The 24,364-nt window shown below is 40.6% G+C and overlaps 1 protein-coding gene across 1 annotated transcript in view; it reads left to right on the top strand.

The window, feature by feature from the left end:
• IL1RAPL1 (interleukin 1 receptor accessory protein like 1) overlaps positions 1-17,362 on the top strand; it is a 1,020,597-nt gene extending 1,003,235 nt beyond the window's left edge. The window contains exons 10-11 of the mRNA XM_040422155.1: positions 13,058-13,228; positions 16,644-17,362. Coding sequence (XP_040278089.1) covers positions 13,058-13,228; positions 16,644-17,362 — 890 coding nt within the window. The remainder of the gene's footprint in view (positions 1-13,057; positions 13,229-16,643) is intronic.
• Positions 17,363-24,364: the final 7,002 nt, after the last annotated feature.

Consider the following 24,364-nt stretch of genomic DNA (forward strand, 5'->3'; position numbering starts at 1 on the left):
GGCCCCCCACACACTATACAGGCCCCCACACACACTATACAGGCCCCCACACACTATACAGCCCCCCCACACAGTATACAGGCCCCCCCACACAGTATACAGGCCCCCCACACAGTATACATGCCCCCCCACACAGTATACAGCCTAGCACACAGTCCCACACAGTATACAGGCCCCCCACAGTATACAGCCCACCACAGTATACAGCCCACCACACAGTATACAGGCCCCACACAGTATACAGGCCCCACACAGTATACAGGCCCCACACAGTATACAGGCCCCACACAGTATACAGCCCCACACAGTATACAGCCCCACACAGTATACAGCCCACCACTATACAGTAGTTTACAGTATATTAACATAACAGCCCCTGTCACCTTTTTCTGATGTAATCTTCACACAAAAAAGCTCCACAGTTAATTCCTGCTAGGACCTGTGATGACCTCATAGCCATGTGACACCCGGGGCAGTAGCTAGCAGGGCTCAAGAGGCAGCTGCCTTGGGCCCCCAGGAGCAACTGGGCCCGGGGCAGCTGCCCCTTTTGCCCCTTGGTAAAGACGGCCCTGCTCTGCTGTCTGACCTTATAAAAACTCATTATAGCTCAGTTCTTATCTTACTGATGAGAATGTGGCTTAATTAAGTGTTGCTGACCTCTCAGTAGTTTAGAGATAAGGTTTATTAGATGATTGGCACAAAGTGAAAGTACAAGTCACACAACTAGAAAAACAGTTAACCGTTTGTGACAGTACAGCTCAATATTTTCAATAAAGCCCAATTGAAAAAAAAAAAATTTGGAGCCAAAAAAGCAAATAGGAGCGCACCCAGGCTAGTGATTTTTCCTATATTGTGCAAGCACTACCACCACTGATGGATTGTAGGGTGGTCTGTAGTGGTGGAAACAAGCAGTGTATAATGGGATAGAAAAATGAATTCAGACAGCAAAGGAAGCAATATGGATAATAACAATATATTAGTAAGTGGCTTGTATTAACTTTCTCTAAATGATAAATGCCACTTATTGAAGTGAGAAAACCCCTTTAAAAAATTTTTGGGGAAATTACTACTAGGTCCCCTTGTGCATGACCACTTTTTAACTTACATCTTACAAATGTTAAATCTAATATACTTTTTTAAACAAATTATTAGAAAGAATACAGAAATGAGACCGCCAGTTTCATGTTTTACAAACTTGCACTATTTTTGAATGCAGATTAAGACCCAGTTTATATAAGGCTGGCTTTACACTACCACTATCAATTTCCATTGCTCTGATCCATTACAACAGCAGAAGAAGGAAAATAACTAAAGTTCCAGATCTGGAACAAAACTAAACCAAACAATGTCAAATAGTTGGAGAGTCTGCTCCTGCATGCAGGACTTTTTTGTCCCCTGGTTTTTTCCGGAACCTGCCACAGCCTCTGATGCAGATGTGAACCTATCCTAATCCATTTGCTGCATTGTAAAATATGAACTGCCAATATTAGTCAATGGGGCCATTTTCATTTTTTTAGATGAATTCATAAGAAATTACTACATCATAATACATTAATACTTAAATATAGACAAAACCATTGGCACTTTGTGTCAATTCAAGCTTTGTATAGTAGATTTCATTTCCCAAGCTCCTGTTTTTGAGCCCTAAGGCTAGGTTTACATTACCAGTATTCAACAAGGACAATTGATAATGCTTATAGGAAAAAATACTTCTGTAAGGCCTCGTTCACATCACGTTTAGAGCCTTCAGTCAGAGGTAAACGCCAGGAGGACTCCTGACTTGTACCTTTAACAGAAGACTGTAATGTATCCCACTGTATAGGCCTATAGTTTGATATGTCACTCATGCATCCCCTTCCCCTCTATACCAGTCCTTATCCATCAGTAGCACAGCATGGGAGGCATCCCAAGCCTCTCTATACCCCTCGAACAGTCAGATTACCAGCTTGTCCTCTGTCCTGTGCTAACTTCACAGCAGCTTAGGTTTCCTGACATACACGCTAAACGTAGGGAAAAACATGGTTTGAACTCAGCCTTATATAACAAAGAATAGGGCCGAATAAATCAGTTTGCACAAAAAATCAGAGGCACAAAGAGAGGTTTAGTATGGGACTAGAGAACAATAAAAGTATTAGGTTATGGATCTGTACAACCCAGATTCATGAAACGGTCTTGCACATAAAGTAATTTGCAGGTTGAATTTGTATTAAGTGCATTCATGTAAGAAGCATTTCTGATGTATAGCAGCATGTAAGTAAGGGATGATATATATAGTACAGTTGTAGCTTTCAAGCAATGCATATAAATGCACAACTTTACCAGTACACGGCAACTCACCAACAAACTTTATAAATACATCAAATTTAAATGAGTTTTCTCAATATAGTGGCATGTTGAAAGGATATGCCACCCATGTCCTATAAGTTGGGGTATGACCCATAAAATAAGATTGCTATAATGTAGTTTCAACTATGGTAGGAAGGTGCTATACTACTTCGACAGTCAGTGTCACATTGCTTTTACAAGGCAGCCACATGGACTACAGTATAACTAGATTGATTATAATATTGGCTTCAAAATACAGGCAAGCAAAGTGGACCATAGCATATCCTGTTTGTCCAAACAGGATATGCTATGGTCCACTCTGCTTGCCTGTATTTTGCAGCCACTATTATAATTAGAGATGAGTGAATTTTCCGGTATTGAGTTCCGTCCTAGGGGCTCAATACTGGAAAAAAAACGGATCCATTTTATCCTAATGCATTCTGAATGGAGAGCAATCCATTCAGTATGCATCAGGATGTCTTCAGTTCAGTCACTGTATGGTTTTTAGACTGAGAAAATACCGCAGCCTGCCGGAATCCAGCAACGCAAATTGTAAAAATACCCTTAAAAGTTTGATTCAGATGATTCACCGAATTTCACAAAAAATATTTCTTCATGACTAATTACTTCGGCATGAAGCACATTTCTTTTGTAATTAGCAGGTGCAATGACAGGGAGATGCAGTAGAGCCGCCCCCGTCATTGTACTTCTAAGATGCCACATTCATACATGATTGCGGCATCTGAGTGTAAAATGAACAATATATATATTTTTTTTATCAAACTTACCTCTATTTGCTCGCTATGGGCTGGGCACCGCCATCTTGCTTGAAGATCTCAGCAGAAATCCTGTGCGGCGCGAGATTACGTCAACACGCCAGCTGGCATGGTGACATACAACGTCATCACGCCGGCCGGCCTGATGATGTAATCTTGCGCCGCATGGGATTTTGGACGAGATCTGCAAGCAAGATGGAGGCTGGCGGTCCGTCGCGAGCAAATGGAGGAAGTAAGTTTGAATTTTTTTTGTTTTTTATACTATTTCAGGTTTAATCGATTCGCTGACACGAAGCACGAGGAAATTCGGCTTCTAGGCGAATCGAATTTATCCTGAAATTCGGATCGAATTCGCTTATCTCTAATTGGTATCTCCTATAATCTAGGTAGAGGAGACACATGACATGATTTTAAATGATCTTGTTTGAAACTAACAACAGACTGCATGAATGTCTCCTATTAGTGGCGCTGCTTTATGTGAGAGTCTGAACAGAGTTTAAAAGAAGTTTTGCTCCTCTAATGTTTTACCTTATCAAAATTCTGAACTCCAGAAGGCGTCACTCAGAAAGCCGCAGTGCTTCTGTACATCACACTGTTGGCCTTTTAACTTGATGGCTGGTAGTGAGTGGTAACAGTTCTTTGGTTTACTGTGCATGTTTAAGAAGCCTTCATCCTTTTAGCCACCTGCTAAGTACATCAGTTGCATGGAGTGAGCTTATCTATATGACTTCCAGAGAAATGGAATTTAATGCTGTAAGATCCCGTGGGTTTCTAAACACAATAGTACAACTTTTATTTGAAAGTTCAAGAGCAGAATTGTAAATTTTTTCAGGTTGATTAATATTTATGGTTCAAAATGTGTACCATTTTACTGACATGAAATATTGTAATCTATTAGAGGTATCTATCTAAAAGAAAAGCCTTAAGTAGTAGTGGCATATATACTGTATATAATGTAAATTTTTCTTTGACTCAACAGGACAGTTCATTTTAGAATATTTTCTTTATCAAACCCTGGGAAAAAAAGCTTTGGCAGGTAGCTGATATTAGCATTCAGTGAATATGGTATTAGGTTTTGCACACAGTAGAATATGCAGCTGCATAGTTATCCTTTAGGGACTAAGATTGACATTTCTCTACTTCCAGAGAGGAATTTGCAGTTTTTTATTTAATACTAAATAAATATAGAATTAATTAAGCTCATTAAAGCATTTAACACTATTAATAACGTAATTATTACAGATGAGTAAATTGATTTAAAATTATTCAATATTGACTCAAATTTTGTAAAAAATCTATTTGCATCCAAATTCTTGGTGATTTAAGGCTAGTTAGCTTTGGCAGGCTACTCTGGCAGCAGTTTTTGTTTGGTCGAATCCCAAAATACGTTATTTGCTGAGTAGCGGCCAGATCTCCTCAAGGCCCCATTATAGTCAATGGGATTGGCGGCCATTGATAACATCTAGTGTTGATCACGAATATTCGAATTTCGAATTTTTATCATGAATATAGGTACTTTGAAAATTTGCGAATATTTCGAATATAGTTATATATATTCGTAATTTTGAATATTCAAAATTTATTTCCCCTTTTTTTTTTATTAGATTTTTTTTTTTTAATCAGAACACATGATCCCTCCCTGCTTCTAGCTTGTGGGCCAATAAGAAGGCTGCAATATACTTGACTTTAGGAGTAGTAGTGTTTGCGAATTTTGCTCTATATTCGTTTTTTTCGAATATTCGCTATATTGCTATATATTCTTGTTTTAGAATATTACGAATATTCGAAAAAACGAAGTTATAGCAATATAGCGAATATTCGAAAAAAATCGAATATAGAGCAATTTAGCTAATATAGTGCTAGAATCTTCTTTGTCTACTAGTTGTAAGTTGAAAAATTCGCAAAAAAATTTGAATGCGAAAAACCGAATTCCGAAAATTCGCATATTACACAATCATTACCTTGCCGATTTTTTAGAGTAAAAAAATTCTACTAAATATTCACGAAATATCGCGAATTCGAATATGAACCCTGCCGCTCATCACTAGTAACATCCAGCAATGCCGGATCCAAAGAGTTCCTGAATGCTGTTCTCTGCCGGACCAGCTTGCCAGAACTAATAACACTAGTATAAAAATAGCCTGATGTGGACAGAAAGAAATGAATAAAAAAATAACAAATAAAAGGTTAGAGACTAGGGACAAAAATCCTAGGAAATCTTGGAGTGGCATACACAGATTTTTAGAGCAATTGAAGCACTTTCATTTTGGGTAGAACTGATTTGCCCTGGATCAAATCTGTCGATAGATTTGGTCTATTAATCCTGAATCGAATTTTCAGCAATTTGCTAATCTTGAATTATATTTCCAATAAATCATTCCAACGTTACTATGATGTATGGCTGTTTTCAAAGAGAAAATCTAAGCTTTAACCTAGACCATGAACAGTATTATCTCTTCTATGTTGGGAGATATAGCCTTTTGAATTTGGGTCCAGAGTGCAAGCAGCTGAAACCTGGTTTTACTTTTAGCTGCCATCACTCCTGACCTGACGTCTTAAGACTATGGGGGAAATTTATCAAACTGGTGTAAGGTAGAACTGGCTTAGTTGCCCATAGCAACCAATCAGATTCCTTGTTTAATTTTTCACAGCTCCTTTGGAAAATGAAAGGGGAATCTGATTGTTTGCTATGGGCAACTAAGCCAGTTCTACTTTACACCAGTTTGATAAATCTCCCCCTATATCTCCTGATGTAGAAGAAATATTCTGATTTCCATTTTATGGCAATCAGAATAAATAGCCCTAGAACAGATCAATACCGCATGTCTAGAAATCTAGCAACTATAACATTTAACATTGAAACTCTCAAGAAACGTATCCAGGCCCCTTATAAACCTTTAGTAAGTTCATCGAGCACCCGAGCACAATGGAAGTCAATAGGAGAACCCGAGCATTAAACCAGGCACACCCTGCTCATCAGAAATTGATGGAAACACCACCAAAATGGTTTGGGAACAGCACAGGGAGGATGTCTGGATGCATCTTGGACTCCCAGGTGCTGCTGGGATTGATGTTGTCCAAGAACTACGCCAATTTTGCAGACTAACAATAATATGCACAAAGCCAAAAATAAAATCGATTTTAGAGGACAAAATGTTAGGAAACATTCCTTCCTACATATTTACTTGTATATAAATTGCAAGTTCTGCCAATAATTACAAGGAAGAGGCACTCCGATACAACCTGTATATCACATAAAGGTGGGCCTCCTTCACATTGTGGTACAATTGTTCAGGTAGTGGGACTCCTACACTCATAAAGCCTATGTACTAAGTGAAAGGGCTTCCAAAAATTACAAGGAACCGGCACTCCAATACACCCTTTATTACACATAAAGGAGGGTATCATACACCCTTGAAAAATTATGATTGATAGCCTGCTGTTGACCCTCAAAAACATTAGGAGCAAGGGCCTGCTGGTGACCCTCTAAAGAATTACGGGCAAGGGCCTGCTTCTGATCAGAGAGTCGAAAAAATTATGGGCGAGTGCCTGCTGCTAAGCTGACCATTGAAAAAATTATGGGTGAGGGCCTGCTGGTGAGATGACCCTGTAAAACATTATGATTGAGGGCCTCCTGGTGAGCTTACCCTTAAAAACATTATATGTGAGGGTCTGCAGGTGAGCTGACCCTCTAAAAGATTGTAGGAGAGGGCCTGCTGGTGAGCTGACCCTGTAAAACATTATATGCGAGGCCCTGCAGGTGAGCTGACCCTCTAAAAGATTGTAGGTGAGGGCCTGCTGGTAATTTGACCCTCTAAAACATTATATGTGAGGGTCTTCAGGTGAGCTGACCCTCTAAAAGATTGTAGGTGAGGGCCTGCTGGTGAGCTGACCCTGTAAAACATTATGGTTGAGGGCCTGCTGGTGATCTGACCCTCAAAAACATTATATGTGAGGGCCTGCTGGTGAGCTGACCCTCTAAAAGATTGTAGGTGAGGGCCTGCTGGTGAGATAACCCTCTAAAACATTATATGCAATGGCCTGCAGGTGAGCTGGCCCTCTAAAACAGTGTTTCCCAACCAGCGTGCCTCCAGCTGTTGCAAAACTACAACTCCCAGCATGCCCGGACAGCCTTTGGCTGTGCAGGCATGCTGGGAGGTGTAGTTTTGCAACAGCTGGAGGCACGCTGGTTGGGAAACACTGCTCTAAAAGATTGTAGGTGAGTGCCTGCTGTTGAGCTTTTCCTCTAAAACATTACATGTGAGGGCCTGCAGGTGAGCTGTCCCTCTACAACATTAGGAGCGAGGGCAGTCTAATAAGCATGTTGATATGATGGAAGAGGATTAGGAGGAGGATGAGAAAAGGAAGATTGAACCATATACCCTTTTTTGTGGTGGAAGGAGTGCATGGGAATAAAGTGTATTCAGTACATTATAAAAAAACACATTTAAAGTGCCTTTATGTTCAGCCGCTTTCCTCTGGTGGAGTAGATAAGTCAGGGGCAATCCAGGCCTTGTTCATTTTGATAAGAGTCAACCTGTCTGCATTTTCAGTTGACAGGCGTATGCGCTTATCAGTTATTATACCCCCAGCAGTACTAAATACTCGCTCTGACAAAACGCTGGCGGTATGGCAGGCCAGCACCTCCAAGGCATAGAGCTCCAGTTCGTGCCACGTGTCCAGCTTGGACACCCAGTAGTTGTAAGGCACAGAGGGATTATTGAGGACGCTGACACGGTCTGCTATGTACTTCTTCACTATCTTCCAAAATTTTTCCCTCCTTGTGACACTAGGCCACGCATCAGGGTGAGGGTGCTGGCGGTGTGTCATGAAACTGTCCCAGGCTTTGGAAAGTGTTGCCCTGCCTCTGTTGGAACTGCTGTGTGTTCCTCTCGTCTCCCCTACTTGGTTGCCCAAAGAAACTATGGACTCTGCCGCCAGCGTTGTCAGCTGGAAATTTTTGGAGCATTTTTTCCACAAGGACCTTCTGGTATTGCACCATTTTGCTCGTCCTCTCTACCAGAGGAATAAGAGATGAGAAGTTCTATTTGTAGCGGGAGTCGAGAAGGGTGAACAACCAGTAATTGGTGTTGTCCAAAATGCAGAAAACGCATGGGTCACAGGAAAGGCAGCATAACATAAAGTCAGTCATGTGTGCCAGAGTCCCAAAAGCTAAGACTTTGCTATCATCAGGAGGATGACTCTAAATCTCCTCATCCTCTTCCTCCTCTTCTGCCCCTTCAAGCTGAACAGATGGAATTAAACTTTCATGGGTACTACCCTCTGTAGCAGAGGCAACTGTTTCCTGCTCCTCTTCCTCCTCCTCCTCATCATCATCATCCAATTTGCGCTGAGAAGATGAACTGAGGGTGGTCTGGCTATCACCCTGTGTAATGTCTTTCCCCATTTCCACCTCTTCCATATGCAAAGCTTCAGCATTAATTGTGAGCAGCGAGCGTTTAAGTAGACACAGAAGTGGGATGGTGAAGCTGGTAATAGCGTTATCGCCGCTCACCATCTGTGTTGATTCCTCAAAGTTTCTTAAAACCTCACAGAGGTCAGACATCTATGCCCACTCCTCTCTCGTGAGGATCGGAAGCCAACTGGAAAGGCGACGACCATGTTGCAGCTGGTATTCTACTACTGCCCTCTGCTGCTCACAAAGCCTGGCCAACATATGGAACATTGAGTTCCAGCGTGTGCTCATGTCGCATAACAGTTGGTGAGCTGGCAATTGTAATCGCTGCTGCAGCATTGAGACCGGCGGAATCTGTCAATGACTTGTGGAAATGGGCACACACGTGTCGCGCCTTCACCAGTTGCTCAGGCTAATTGGGGTAGGTTTTCAAAAACCGCCGAACCACTAAGTTTAAGACGTGGGCTACGCATGGGATGTGTGTGAGCTTCCCGAGCTCCAAAGCCGCCACAAAGTTACGCCCATTATCAGACACAACCATGCCTGGTTCTAGGTTGAGTGGCGAAAGCCATAGCCATAGCTCAGTCTGGTCTCTTATCCCCTGCCACAACTCTGCGACGGTGTGCTGTTTGTCACCTAAGCAGATCAGCTTAAGCAGGACCTGTTGACACTTCCCCACTGCAGTGCTACACTGCTTCCAGCTACCGACTGATGCCTACCTAGTGCTGCAAGAGGATAATTCTGAGATGGAAGTGGAGGAGGAGAAGTCAGGGTTGGAGCCACTAACGTAGGTGGTGGTGGAAACCCTGATGGACTTAGGGTCCGCAATCCTTGGCGTCGGTAACACCTGTGCCATCCTTAGGTACGACTCCCGTCCGGCATCCAAAACATTCACTCAGTGTGCCGTCAGAGAAATGTAGCGTTCCTGGCCGAAAGCAGTTGTCCATGTGTCAGTGGTTAAGTGGACCTCCACGTAACTGCGTTGGTCAGGGCACGGGTGATGTTACGGGACAGAAGATGGTGTAAGGCGCGCACGGCACACCGTTAAAAATAGTGGCGGGTGGGGACTGCGTAACGAGGGTTGGCCGCCAACATCAGGCTGCGGAAGGTCTCAGTGTCCACAAGGCTAAATGGCAATATTTCCAGGGCCAGTAATTTGGAAAGCTGCACATTTAGTGCTATGGCCTGTATGTGGGTGGCTGGGTATTTGTGCTTGCGTTCAAATGCCTGGAATAAGGACATTTGTACTCTGCGCTGGGACACCAAAGTGGATGTGGTCGCTGATGGTGCTTGCGAAGGTCCAGGTGCATGGCGGGAGGCCTCTGGGCATGCACCTTCGACAGGGGATTGGCCAGCACATAACACAGGGGAAGAGAAGGCAGTGCTGTGACCTGCAGACACAGATTGTGGACCCAGGCATACGGCCTACCTATTGCGGTGCTTTGATACCATGTGGCGGATCATGCTGGTGGTGGTGAGGTTGCTAGTGTGTTCACGCCGCTGCTCATTTTTGTATGGCACAGGATGTAAATTACAATTCTTTTGTCGTCCGCGCTTTCCTCAAAAAAAGCTCCAGACTGCGGAATACCTACCCCTTGGCAAGGGAGATTGATGCAAGGGGGTGCTCCGGGGAACAGTTGTGGCCCACCTTCTTTCTTTTTCCACGCCACTGCCTCTTCCAGCCTGTTGTGGTGCTGCGGATCCCTCCCGCTCTGTACTGCTGTCCTCACTCGACTTGCCACCTTCCCAGGTTGGGTCAGTGACTTCATCGTCCACCACCTCCTCCTCCACTTCCTTACTCTGTTCATCCTCCTGACTTGTTGACCTAACAACAACCTCAGTTATTGACAATTGTGTCTCATCCTTATCATCAACCTCTTGAGACACTGATTGCCATTGACTTATGGGCAACTGTGTCTCATTATCATCATCCACTTCGTGAAACACTAATTGCCGTTCCCCACCGTCATCTTCTTGTGACTGTGGATGCTCAAGAGTTTTGGAATCAGGGAACAAGATCTCATGTCCCTCTTCAAACGGGCTTGTCAAGAGGTCCAAATGAAGGAATGGTGCTGAAAAGAGCTCCTTGGAATATCCGACTGTGAGATCACTTGTTTCGCAAGACTCTCTATTGGAGGAAGGAGGATCAGGGTGAGGATTGTGTTGACCAAACTCTTGGCTACTGAGACTGGACTTGGTGGAAGACAGTGTGGTGCTTAATTGACTGGAAGCATTATCTGCTACAATCCAACCGACCACCTGGTCACACTGTTCTGACTTCGACAGGGTTGTCCTGCGCCGCCTTGCAAACTGGGACATAAAGCTAGGTATCGTGGATGATTTTTTTTCTTGTGCTCTGTCAGCAGGCACAGTTTCACTGCGCCCAGGGCCACGGCCTCTTCGTGCACCATCGGCATCACGGCCACTGCCACGTCCCTTACTGCTCGCCTTCTTCATATTAAATGTTATATATGCTTAAAAGTATGTCATATGTACAGTAGCATAGGATTTGTAAGTGTATGCGCCAAAAAATAAAAATAAAATTTGGGAAGTGGAAACGTCACACAGGAGATATACGGCAGATAATGTCGCTGTCAGCAGCGGCTAATATAAATTTACAGGGAATGTCACAGGTATTTCGGATGTGGAAAGTTACAAAGGAGAAATACCGCAGATAATGTCGCTGATGTCACCAGCGGCTAATAAAAAATTACAGGGACTGTCACAGGTATTTGGGATGTGGAAACGTTACACAGGAGATGCACCCCAGGTAATGTCACTGTCCGCAGCGGACACTGTCTACGGAAAAAGTACACTGGATGTCACTGAAATTTTTTAGATGTGCAAACGTTACACAGGAGATGTATCGCAGATAATGTCACTGTCTGCAGTGGCCTAACTATTGCATGCTATTTAGCGCAGGATGCACTAAAAATTAGATATTGCTGCCACACACAATAGTCCTTAAAAGGACTTTTTGGTCTGTAACGTTTTAGCAATTTAGCGCAGGTTGCGGTAAAAGTATATATTGCTGATGCCATACACAACAATAGTCCATAAAAAAACTTTTGGGTCTGTACATTTTTAACTCAGGTGCACTAAAAATATATATTGTTGCTGCCACACACAATAGTGCTTAAAAGGACTTTTGGGTCTCTGACAAGTTTTCAACTGAAACAAAGAAAATGTCATTCCCTACACTATCTTTCCCTCCTTCAGCACAGTTCTCCCTGACTAACACTGAGCCGAACACGTGTCATTGGGTGCTATATAGCACCCGATGACATGTTACAGCCAGCCAATCACTGTAATTCCAGTAACCAACATGACTACGGCATTACAGTGAAGGGCAGTACTCAACTGCACTTTTTTGGGCTGTGTAGCAGCCAACAAACGTGCGGGGAGAAGACTGGTGTTCAGCTAAGCATGCTCGATCAACACTAGGGGCCCACCTTACGGATACATTCAAATATTTCCTGCAAGATGCTACCAGATGATTGAATATGGTGGTCCCTGCAGTGACTTTGAGAAGGTAGGTCCTGGGGAGAAGAGGACACTGGAAGCTTTCCTCTTACCTAGAAGTCATCTCAGCTCTGATCGAGTCTATAATAATAAACTGGGTGGTTTCTTTAATAATCTATCACATTTTTTATATGAACATAGGCTGGTGGAGGTGCTGTACATTGAATATATGTATGTAGTGCAGTAAGTCTACTGTGTTATGTGCTACTTGTGCAGGGGTTAGGAGACTAGGGGCCCACCGAGGGATTCACCTGTATCCCTGTGGGCCAGTCTGAGCCTGGGCACAACTGCAGGTGATTGCAGTCATGCCTAGTTTCTAAAGTTTAAAGGGGGTTTCCCATCTCAGACATTGGGGGCAAATTGCTAGGATATGCCTGCATTATCTGATAGGTGCGGGGCCCAGAGGTGGGATTCGTATCCCTCATAAACACAGCCAGCAAAGTGAAGGAGGGCACTCCGCTCATGCATGGCTGCCCTCTATTCACTTCTATGGGGCCACCGAAAATTTCTCAGCACTGGCTCAGCTATTTCCGTTGGTCCCATAGACTGAATGGAAGCAGTGGCAACGCAAGCATGTTGTGCTCCAATTCATTTCTATAGTGATTCCGAAAAAAGCCAAGCGCGCCGCTAGCTATTTTAGGCAGGTCTATATGAACTATTGATGGTGGCCGGACCCGGCACTGCCGGCCACCACTTTGGATGCATTTACAAGATAGGTGCGGGACCCAGAGTTGGGACCTGCACCTATCAGACAATGAAGGCATATCCTAGCAATATGCCCCCATTGTCTAAGATTGGAATACCCCTTTAAGAAGGTTATTAATTTACACTGTCAGCATACAGTGATTCATTTGGACAAATGAAAACATGAGAAGCAACAAACATCTTGTGCAGAAAGGTGTAATTTCAATTTCTATTCCTTATAAGACATTTTGAAAATAAAGTGTTATAGTTTATTTTTTTACCATTGACCATTCAGGGTGATTTTTCTATATTAAACTTTGCTTATTTGTTTCAGATAACAAGGATTTTGATGCATATTTATCATATACAAAAGTAGACCCAGATCAATGGAACCAAGAGACTGGAGAAGAAGAGAGATTTGCACTGGAAATTTTACCTGATATGCTTGAAAAACACTATGGTTATAAACTGTTCATACCCGACAGAGACTTAATTCCAACAGGAAGTAAGTCAAACTGTTGAATGTATTTTTAGAAGAAACTGTGTAAAAGCATGTCTACCATTTATGTTAAAAAAAACACAAATTTATATATATATATATATATATATATATATATATATATATATAAAACCAAAAAACAGAATAGCACTTCCAGAGACAAATCGCAGGTGCAAGCTACCCGGCAATAATACAGCAAACAAATACAGTAGCAGCACACCACTAAATGCACTAATACTGAATGAACAGGTGAATTTGTGAACAGGGTCAAATACATGACACCAATACTTGCTAATAGGCAGTGAAGAAGCTCTTAGCGCATATTATTGAACTAAAATATGTCGGGCCCACCTACCAGACGACAAGGTAGCTTCTTATCAGATGGGACCTACTCTAACACGGAGTGTCCAGCTCGATTGTTACTCTGATTAAAAACACCAAGGGGTGGGAGATGGGCGGGGAGTGCTAAGTTCTAAAGAGGATGCCTAGTCCTCTATAATATACATATAACCAAAAAACGGAACAGCACCTCCAGAGCTTGCACCTGCGATTTGTCTCTGGAGGTGCTGTTCTGTTTTTTGGTTATATGTATATTATAGAGGACTAGGCATCCTCTTTGGAACTTAGCACTCCCCGCCCATCCCCCACCCCTTGGTGTTTCTAATCAGAGTAACAATCGAGCTGGACACTCAGTGTTAGAGTAGGTTCCATCTGATAAGAAGCTACCTTGTCGTCTGGTAGGTGGGCCGACATATTTTTGATCAATAATATGCGCTAAGAGCTTCTTCACTGCTTATTAGCAAGTATTGGCGTCATGTATTTGACCCTGTTCACACATTTACCTGTTCACTCAGTCTTAGTGCATTTAGTGGTGTGCTGCTACTTTATTTGTTTGCTATATATATATATATATATATATATATATATATCTGTGTTAGTTGCTAGTTAGCAGCTATTCCTGACTGTTATATGTAAGGACTTATGTTACCTGCCTGCCCTGCCTTAGTTATCTGCTTATCTTTCTTAAATCTTAATTTGCTCTTATCTTGGATGACATTTTGGGGCTTTGGAACCAATTACTGGTTTCAACATACAATGGTGTTCCTGGAACCAATTAATATTATAACCTGAGGGACCACTCTATATATATAGTTATAATGTAAACAAAATCCTTTTTGCTTTATATTTAAACAAATTCTTGTAATGTTTTTATACGTTCCAAGATTACAATTTCTTTGCAAATTATTTTGGCCCTGCAATTAGCTAATTGTACGATTCAGAAATCACTGGGGGTCAGCTGTCTTTATTAAGCGAAGCTGTGACTGGCTGTTCCTCTCTTTGCAGGGCTACCCACTCCAATGATATAGATGGTATGAAAGTTATCAAAGTAGAAAGATTTGCTGTTGACATCTTTGCTAATCATGTAATACAGACTTCATACACTTTGTATTAGAATAGTCATACTAGTACCACGGAACGCTACTTTACTAGTGTAGAATGCCAATTGCTATTTAAATGTTTGCTACATCTGTAAATGAATGAACCAGGTAAATGTACAGTCAGGTCCATAAATATTGGGACATTGACACAATTGTAAAATTTTTGGCTCTATACACCACCACAATGGATTTGAAATGAAACGAACAAGATGTGCTTTAACTGCAGATCGTCAGCATTAATATGAGGGTATTTACATCCAAATCAGGTGAATGGTGTAGGAATTACACCAGTTGTCATGTGTGCCTCCTACTTGTTAAGGAACCAAAAGTAATGGGACAATTGGCTTCTCAGCTGTTCCATGGCCAGGTGTGTGTTATACCCTCATTATCCCAATTACAATGAGCAGATAAAAGGTCCAGAGTTCATTTCAAGTGTGCTATTTGCATTTGGAATCTGTTGCTATCAACTCTCAAGATGAGATCCAAAGAGCTTTCATTATCAGTGAAGCAAGCCATCATTAGGCTGAAAAAAACAAAACAAACCCATCAGAGAGATAGCAAAAACATTAGACGTGGCCAAAACAACTGTTTGGAACATTCTTAAAAAGAAGGAACGCACCAGTGAGCTCAGCAACACCAAAAGACCCGGAAGACCATGGAAAAAAACTGTGGTGGATGACCCAAGAATTATTTCCCTGGTGAAGAAAACACCCTTCGCAACAGTTGACCAGATCAAGAACACTCTCCAGGAGGTAGGTGTATGTGTGTCAAAGTCAACAATCAAGAGAAGACTTCACCAGAGCGAATACAGAGGGTTCACCACAAGATGTAAACCATTGGTGAGCCTCAAAAACAAGAAGGTCAGATTAGAGTTTGTCAAACGACATCTAAAAAAAGCCTTCACAGTTCTGGAACAACATCCTATGGACAGATGAAACCAAGATCAACTTGTGCCAGAGTGATGGGAAGATAAGAGTATGGAGAAGGAAAGGAACTGCTCATGATCCTAAGCATACCACCTCATCAGTGAAGCATGGTGGTGGTAGTGTCATGGCGTGGGCATGTATGGCTGCCAATGGAACTGTTTTTCTTGTATTTATTGATGATGTGACTGCTGACAATAGCAGCAGGATGAATTCTGAAGTGTTTTGGGCAATATTATCTGCTCATATTCAGGCAAATGCTTCAGGACTCATTGGACGGCGCTTCACAGTGCAGATGGACAATGACCCAAAGCATACTGCAAGAGGTTTTTCAGGGAAAGAAGTGGAATGTTATGCAATGGCCAAGTCAATCACCCGACCTGAATCCGATTGAGCATGCATTTCACTTGCTGAAGACAAAACTGAACGGAAAATGACCCAAGAACAAGCAGGAACTGAAGACAGTTGCAGTAGAGGCCTGGCAGAGCATCACCAGGGATTAAACCCAGCGTCTGTGATGTCTATGCGTTCCAGACTTCAGGCTGTAATTGACTGCAAAGGATTTGCAACCAAGTAATAAAAAGTAAAAAATAGATTTATGATTATTATTCTGTCCCATTACTTTTGGTTCCTTAACAAGTGGGAGGCACATATGCCAAGTGTTGTAATTCATACACCGTTCACCTGATTTGGATGTAAATACCCTCAAATTAAAGCTGACATTCTGCAGTTAAAGCACATCTTGTTCGTTTCATTTCAAATCCATTGTGGCTGTGCATAGAGCCAAAAATGTTAGAATTGTGTTGATGTCCCAATATTTATGGCCCTGACTGTAAGTGACAGTTTATCTTTGTTAATACCTTTCCATTCTGGTTCACAGAGGGGGGCCCAAGCCAGGGATCCAAATCTAGGATATCTTTTTGTCTTCATAGAACAGATGGGCAGGAGTTGCCATAGTCTCAATGCTGCTTACAAAGAAAGGATTTATCATCCGGAATAGTCACTGTAAAATATGCTCTATGAATGATTCCAATTTAATTTTGTATTTTTTCCCCTTAGCTTACATTGAGGATGTCGCAAGATGTGTTGACCAAAGTAAAAGGCTTATAATTGTCATGACTCCCACTTATGTTGTAAGAAGAGGTTGGAGTATATTTGAATTAGAAACCAGACTTCGGAATATGTTGGTCACTGGAGAAATAAAAGTGATACTGATAGAGTGCAGTGAACTCCGTGGGATTATGAATTACCAAGAAGTGGAAACTCTGAAACATACAATTAAGCTCCTTACTGTTATCAAATGGCATGGGCCAAAATGCAACAAGTTGAATTCAAAGTTCTGGAAACGTTTACAATATGAAATGCCTTTTAAAAGAATTGAACCCATCACACATGAGCAGGTTTTAGATGTCAGTGAGCAGGGACCTTTCGGGGAACTGCAGACGGTCTCAGCAATCTCCATGGCTGCTGCCACTTCCACTGCCCTAGCCACTGCCCATCCCGACATACGTTCTACGTTTCATAACACTTACCATACACAAATGCGGCAGAAACACTACTATAGAAGCTATGAATATGATGTACCTCCTACTGGCACCCTGCCTCTTACCTCAATAGGTAATCAGCATACTTATTGCAACATACCTATGACACTAATTAATGGACAGCAGCCACAAACAAAAGCAAACAGGGAGCAGCACCCAGAAGAAGCTCATACAAACAGTGCTATCTTGCCACTTTTGCCAAGGGAGACAAGTATATCTAGCGTCATCTGGTGACAGGAATGGTAGGGGCCCGTCAGCCCCACACTATATAGATGGAAGCGAGAAATGCAGTCTGGTGCCTGGAACTTCATCCTTGACTGCTGCTGTTAAACATGCATTACAATCGTAAACAATTGAGGAAAAACAGGGTCTTGTACATATTTTTGCAATTTATTTGTAGCATCAGTGTCTTCCTGTTTTACCCATGTCTCTTGCCATTACATTTTTGACTTTGTTTTATATGTCAATGAAATGTGTCTAGTTCCATTTTTTAAATAATAGACTGATGTATAGATTGGAAACTTCTTTTTTTCTGCCTTTGCTTTAAGTATAGTTTTAGGATTTTTTTATATTTTTTTCCCTTTTTTGGAATGCTTGGTCAATCTACTGGATAAAGAGCAATGTTCATTTATTGGCTTATTTAGCATTATGCATTAATGATCTTCATTATCAAAGGAGGAAAGTACAGTATGCAAGATTTAAAGGACACCTTTTCTTAAGATAACCAGCAGAGCTCACTTTTTATTCCTTTTGCCCAGCCTACTTAAAGGCAGCATGCTTGGTTACACTTCAAGATGGTCTGATTGTTTAACTTTTAACTAACTTAAATGTCTGTCAAACAAAAAGATACCTGGTCTGTATTTATTGCTTTGCAGTAACATAGATCCTAGAAAGCAATTAAATGGGAAACTTATTTTTTCTTTACATATCATTGAGTTTATTTCTTCTATTAAAGTTGTTTTATATATACATTCTTGGGAAGGGAGGGGGGAGTCATCCAAGTTTATTCTTAGTATGTTTTTTTCTCTAATTTGAACTATGTCTTGATATGCTACCGTACTCTAGCCTAAAGCTACATGCATCGTTGAAGTTATTTTTGTATGGTGGATTCCATACCAAAGCTGAGGAAGACCTTGTTACTATCACAGACTCCTGTAATACTTTTCAAATTGTTTTTGCCTTATTGGTATTCATTTTTTCAAGAAGTATAACTTTATCAGCTTAAAGGCAATTTAAATTAGAACTCAGGAGGCAATGAACACCTGATATGAACGTCAACATGCATAAGCCTTTCCAACAGAATTGCTGTTTATAAAAATTAATCAGACCGAAAATGTTAAACTCATTTTATTGAATAAAGAAATATGTTTATATTTAAGAAAAAAGGCTTCTATGTTTGAGAGGTGAAAAATGTGTGTTTGCAGTTATTTCTAGGCATGTGTATGTTGTATAGTGCTTTGACTTCACATCCCATCTATCCAAAGTTGTGTCTTTTCAAAAATGCATAAAAAATACATTATTCACAAATATTGCATAATAAACACATAACCAGATATTATGGACAAACAAACATGAAAAAGGTGATTGAATACTGATAATTGAAATGTATTTTGCAAATAAAATAGTTTTATAGACCAACATGTCCAATATGTAAACGGTTTACAAGTATTAAGCTGTGACGCAGACAGGCATGTAATTTGTTTTCCAAGAGACACAACTGTCCCAATATTACAAATATGCTAATTAGCTTATAGTTTCATTTTTAGGGTATTTTGTGTCATTAAATTTCATGTCCTACTGTTCTTTTTTTAATATATTGTTTTGAACAAATAGGTCTAAAAAATGCCAAATGGAAATACCAATAACAAACATTCTCCTTTAACTCCAGATTTATTTTTGTTCATGTTTTTAAATGTCATCCTTCAGATATTGTGAGATAAATACAACACAAACAGATGGTAATTGAATATGACATAACTTTTACTATTTTCATTATTAATGTTTGATCCTTTTTTTAATGAGCCTTGTGTGTTCTAAAAAACATTTTTTTCATTTTGTGGCTGCTATAAGCCATTCATGACCAAAGATTACTGTTCAGCACTGGGGCCTTGCAACCAAACGGAAGTGAATAGGGTCTCATTGTGACCCACAAGTTGCTGCAACCACACAACCTGGTAGTAGTAAAAATTCCAACCCAGCTGGATTTTCTGTAATAATTGAGCTGTAGTAAAATCAACTTGTTGGTCACAGCATTCACTTCCATTATATTGGGAGGCTCCAATGCTTTACAACATGTTTTAGTCATGCAATGCTTGTTGTGGCCAAAGTTTACATGTATTTTTGTTACTGATGCAACATAAATTGAAAGTGGTATTTGGTAAAAATTAACAGTTTCATATTTGTTACAATATTGCCTAAAAGGGGTTGAGTTATCTCAGACTTTAATGGCATATCAATATAATATGCCATCAAAGTCAGATAGGTGAGGATCCCACCTCTGAGACCTGTACCTACCTCCAGAATGGGCCCCCAAAAATAAATGACAGCACACTGCACATACATTCACTCCATTAATTTATATGGGAATTCCAAAAATAGCCTAGCAAGCTTGCTATTTTTGACAGTCCAATAAAAATGAATGGATGATGGCTCACGCATATGGGACTGCACTATGTTCACTTTGGGGGTCCCATTCTGGAGATCTCACTGATGAGACCCTCACCTATCTGACTATGTACAAGATGAGACAAGTGAGATATACATTTTTAATTGGTGAAATGTGTACTTAATGTGACTAAATATGAAAAACAGATGATTTATAAGTACAGATGAGCGAATTTCATATTTTGAAATTCGTTCATGATTCGTTTGGTGGTAAAAGCGGAATTGTGTTATGGATTCCGTTACCTTTGACCATAACGCAATTCTATGAAGGAATGCATAACGGAATGCCTTTAGAGGCATTCAGTTATTCATTCCGTCATAATAGAAGTTTATGGGCTGCAAAACGGACCTGTCCCATTTCTGTTATGCAGGAGAGTCCTCTCCCCTGTCTGTTTTACAGGGCAGTCCCAGTAAGAGGACTGAAACATTGCTGTTTAGTGATTGAAATACACTTCATTTGATATACTCTTGAAAGTGGCATGGAATTTTTTATTTGTATTTTCTGGAGGTTGGATCGCTTCCGCAACCGCTGGCACCCTTCCACAACTTTTTGCTATGCTGCTCACATTTGTTGAATTATAGAACAGATATAAAAGGAAATCTGCCATTATCATAAATAGGCATACATTATACTTAGGTTACTTTTATGCAATGATTATTAAGAACCTTAATATCGTTTAGTAAAGAAAAGTTTTCCTTTGGCAACCATAAATCTCAACCAATATAATGAATAATCTAAATACATCCCAAACTATCCCTAACAGATAATAATAATAATAATAATAATAATAATAATAATAATAATAATAATAAGCCAAAAAACACTAAACTATAAAGCCTACTTTTAAGGGTACTCTGCACTGAGAAGATAGTAGAGCCAAACTCATCAATAGTATGGAGTCTAAATAGAAATCCTATTCAAGCATGTCCGTTTTCATTGTATTACAATTAACAAATGGGATGGAATTTGAAAGTGGAGCTAGGGTAATAGGTAATTGACATAGTTATTCTGCTATAGCAAAAAGTTGTAACAATGTTAATGTTATTACATGCAAATAGTGAATTGTGTTTGTTTTCCACTGACAGAGGTACATACTATATCTGACTATTTCAAAGAAAGCATCCAATTAAATGGACTGTAAAGTTGTCTTTAAATCAGTAAATTTTAAGTATGCTTTGCTTTCATTTTTTATTCCGATATATGAGTGCAAGGGAAAAGCTTTGGACATTTGCATGGCATTTACCCCAGGTGCCAAGGAGGGTACCATTAAACCACATTGCCTTGGCCAAGGTAATTAGATACAGGGCAAAGACAGCAAGCGGAATCTTTGTCCCAGCTGAAGCAAAGTCTAGCTATGACTCTATATGGTGTTTTATTGCTATATATATTTGTGTATGTGTGTGAGTATATGAACTTGTACTTTAGTGGGTTCGGTGAAAAAAAAAAATTCTACAGTCATTCATATTTTCAGTCAACTAAAGACACACACAGTCAAGTCACATTATTATGGCCACCAGCTAATAGCTACATTAAGGGCCGTGTGCAGCATGGTCAGCAGCCAGATGTGCTGACAGTGACTCAATAAGGTTAACACAGGTATCTGGAGCCATAATTGCTTCAGTGTACCCTACAACAGTTAGAGGGTGCATAGGGGAGGGTCTATAGATTAAAGATGATGATCAAGATAGTCTAACAGATGCTCAATTGGGTTCAAGCCTGGGGAATATGGGGTCCAGGGTAGCACTTTGAAGTATTTGTCATGTCTCATTGTCTTGCTGGAAGATTTCATCTCCCCCAGGGAAGAAAATCAGCATGTATGGGTGTACTTGATCTGCAAGGATTGATTCATACCAAAATCGGTTGAGAGTGCCTTCCGCATGGATGAGTGGGCCAAGAGAATGCCAAGAAAACTTTCCCTAGACCATAACATTGCCACCACCAAATTGTTTTTTTCTAGCAATGATTGCAAGGTGTTTGTTCATTGATGTTTTTTACCTGACATGGCAACATCCATTGATGAAGCAGAAAATGTGACTCATCTGAGGAGGCAACCCCAGGAAGGGCCATTTTGAATACTGCCATGAAAATTGAAGCCCCTTCTGCCAATGCGACTTTCTTAGCAAAGGTTCAGTGACCATCTCTCTGCTTTGGAGCCCCATTTGCAGTAGGGTTCGCAGAACTTTTAATTTACACACAAATCTAGTAGCCCCCTGGTCATTTTGGTGGTAAGCTGCTCCACTGTATTCTGTCAGTATGCCCTCATGCTTCTTCATAGTCAACATTCACCTCCCACATCAATGACACATGGTGCTCCACAGTTTCCATGTCGCAATTCTCAATGGTGCCATTTGTCTACTCACAATATAATTTCACCACAGCAGCATGTGAACAGTTTACAAACTGCACAATTTCAGAAATACTACCACCCTTGCCCTAAAGCCAATAATCATCCATTTTTTAACTTAAACTTTATAAACCACCTTTTTTTTACTCATAACAGAAATAAGGGATGTGTGTGAAGACAGCCTATGACACACCTTATATACCCAAGCTCATAACACATAACTTCCTTCATGAGCTACACACTGCCAACATCGAAAGTAAGAAATGGTCATAATAAAGTGATGTCCTGTGGTATATTCGATAATACTTTAAAAACTCAGAATTCAGAAGCTTCATAACTAAAATCATGGACTGTGAGATTTACAATGATTACACCATTATGCATTTATAATTTATTTTTAATTTTATGGAAATATTAGATGGACAAGTTAGGAAGGAATGGATTTTTTTTAATTGTAATTAATAGGTTTATACTATTTGAGTTTCCTAATGTATACTTAAACTTCGACAACAAGCTGTATAATGTATCTGTAAAAAAAAAAAAGTGACATATTTTCCACTGGTATTTTAAAATACATAGTTTCTGGAAATCACTGCATGTGAATGTTAGGCTTTATGTATATTTATAGTATGCAAAATGACAATTAAATTCCAATTTCCGTTAAGAGGTTGTCTCACTTAAGCAAATTACATTTATCATATAGGTAAAGTTAATACAAGGCACTTACTAATGTATTGTGATTATCCATATTGCTTCCTTTGCTGGTTCGATTCCTTTTTTAATCACATTATACATTGCTGGTATACAGGGGTTATGACTACCCTGCAATCCAGCAGTGGTGGTCATCAGGGTTGAGCGAAGCAAGATTCGGATCATAGATCCAAAGTTGCTTCGGTTAAAACTTCGATTGAATGCTGTATGGTTAAAAAACATTTTAAAACTTGAATCTGAAGTGGCTTCGGTACCAAGGTACCAGCCGGTACAGAAGTTAACTTTGGAATCAAGCTTTAAAATGATTTTCAAGTTTTAAAATCGATGGCTAAAGTTATTCACCAAAGTCTCGCAAGACTTCTGTGATAATGAATTTCACCTAGCCGGAGTTCATACATTTGAATGCTTTACAGAGACAGATCTCCATACAGAATGCAAACAAAGTTGTGACTAAAGCGAATTGATCCGAAGTTCGCTCAACCCTAGTGGTCATGCTTGCAGACTATAGGAAAAAGAGCAGGCCTCTCTGGTGGCCGGAAACGTTGGAGCGCACGTAGGCATGCAATCAAAGCAGCACCTGTCCCAGTCACCCCGTATCTATGTTACAGCGGTGGCTATAACTCCTGAAAATGAGCAGTGTATAATGCGATGTAAAAATGAATCCATCCAGCAAAGGAGGCAATATGGACAATCACACATAGGCAATATGGACAATTTTGTTATATGGTTATATCAATTATGACATCTGCATGTGTTACCTTGTGTAGGATGTCTATTGTGGTACTTGTGGTTCGCCGCGGGCATCCTCCACCGTATGCATTTTGCCGGGGATTGCCATTAGCAACGGGCCACAAGTGCAGGATTTGCTCCCCTGTATATATGCACAACTGCATGTGGGTTCGAGCACCTCCTGCTAATGCCAACCTGTCTTCTTAGTTTGTAAATATGGACAATCAAAATACATTAGTAAGTGCCGTGTATTACCTTTTTTCTACATGATAAATGCCATTAGCTGAAGTGAGACAATCCCTTTAAGATATATATATATATATATATATATATATACACTCACCTAAAGAAATATTAGGAACACCATACTAATACGGTGTTGGACCCCCTTTTGCCTTCAGAACTGCCTTAATTCTACGTGGCATTGATTCAACAAGGTGCTGATAGCATTCTTTAGAAATGTTGGCCCATATTGACAGGATAGCATCTTGCAGTTGATGGAGATTTGAGGGATGCACATCCAGGGCACGAAGCTCCCGTTCCACCACATCCCAAAGATGCTCTATTGGGTTGAGATCTGGTGACTGTGGGGGCCATTTTAGTACAGTGAACTCATTGTCATGTTCAAGAAACCAATTTGAAATGATTCGAGCTTTGTGACATGGTGCATTATCCTGCTGGAAGTAGCCATCAGAGGATGGGTACATGGTGGTCATGAAGGGATGGACATGGTCAGAAACAATGCTCAGGTAGCCCGTGGCATTTAAACGATGCCCAATTGGCACTA

The sequence above is a fragment of the Bufo bufo genome, chromosome 3 (genome assembly GCF_905171765.1).
Source record: "Bufo bufo chromosome 3, aBufBuf1.1, whole genome shotgun sequence".
NCBI classification, from domain to species: Eukaryota; Metazoa; Chordata; class Amphibia; order Anura; family Bufonidae; genus Bufo; species Bufo bufo.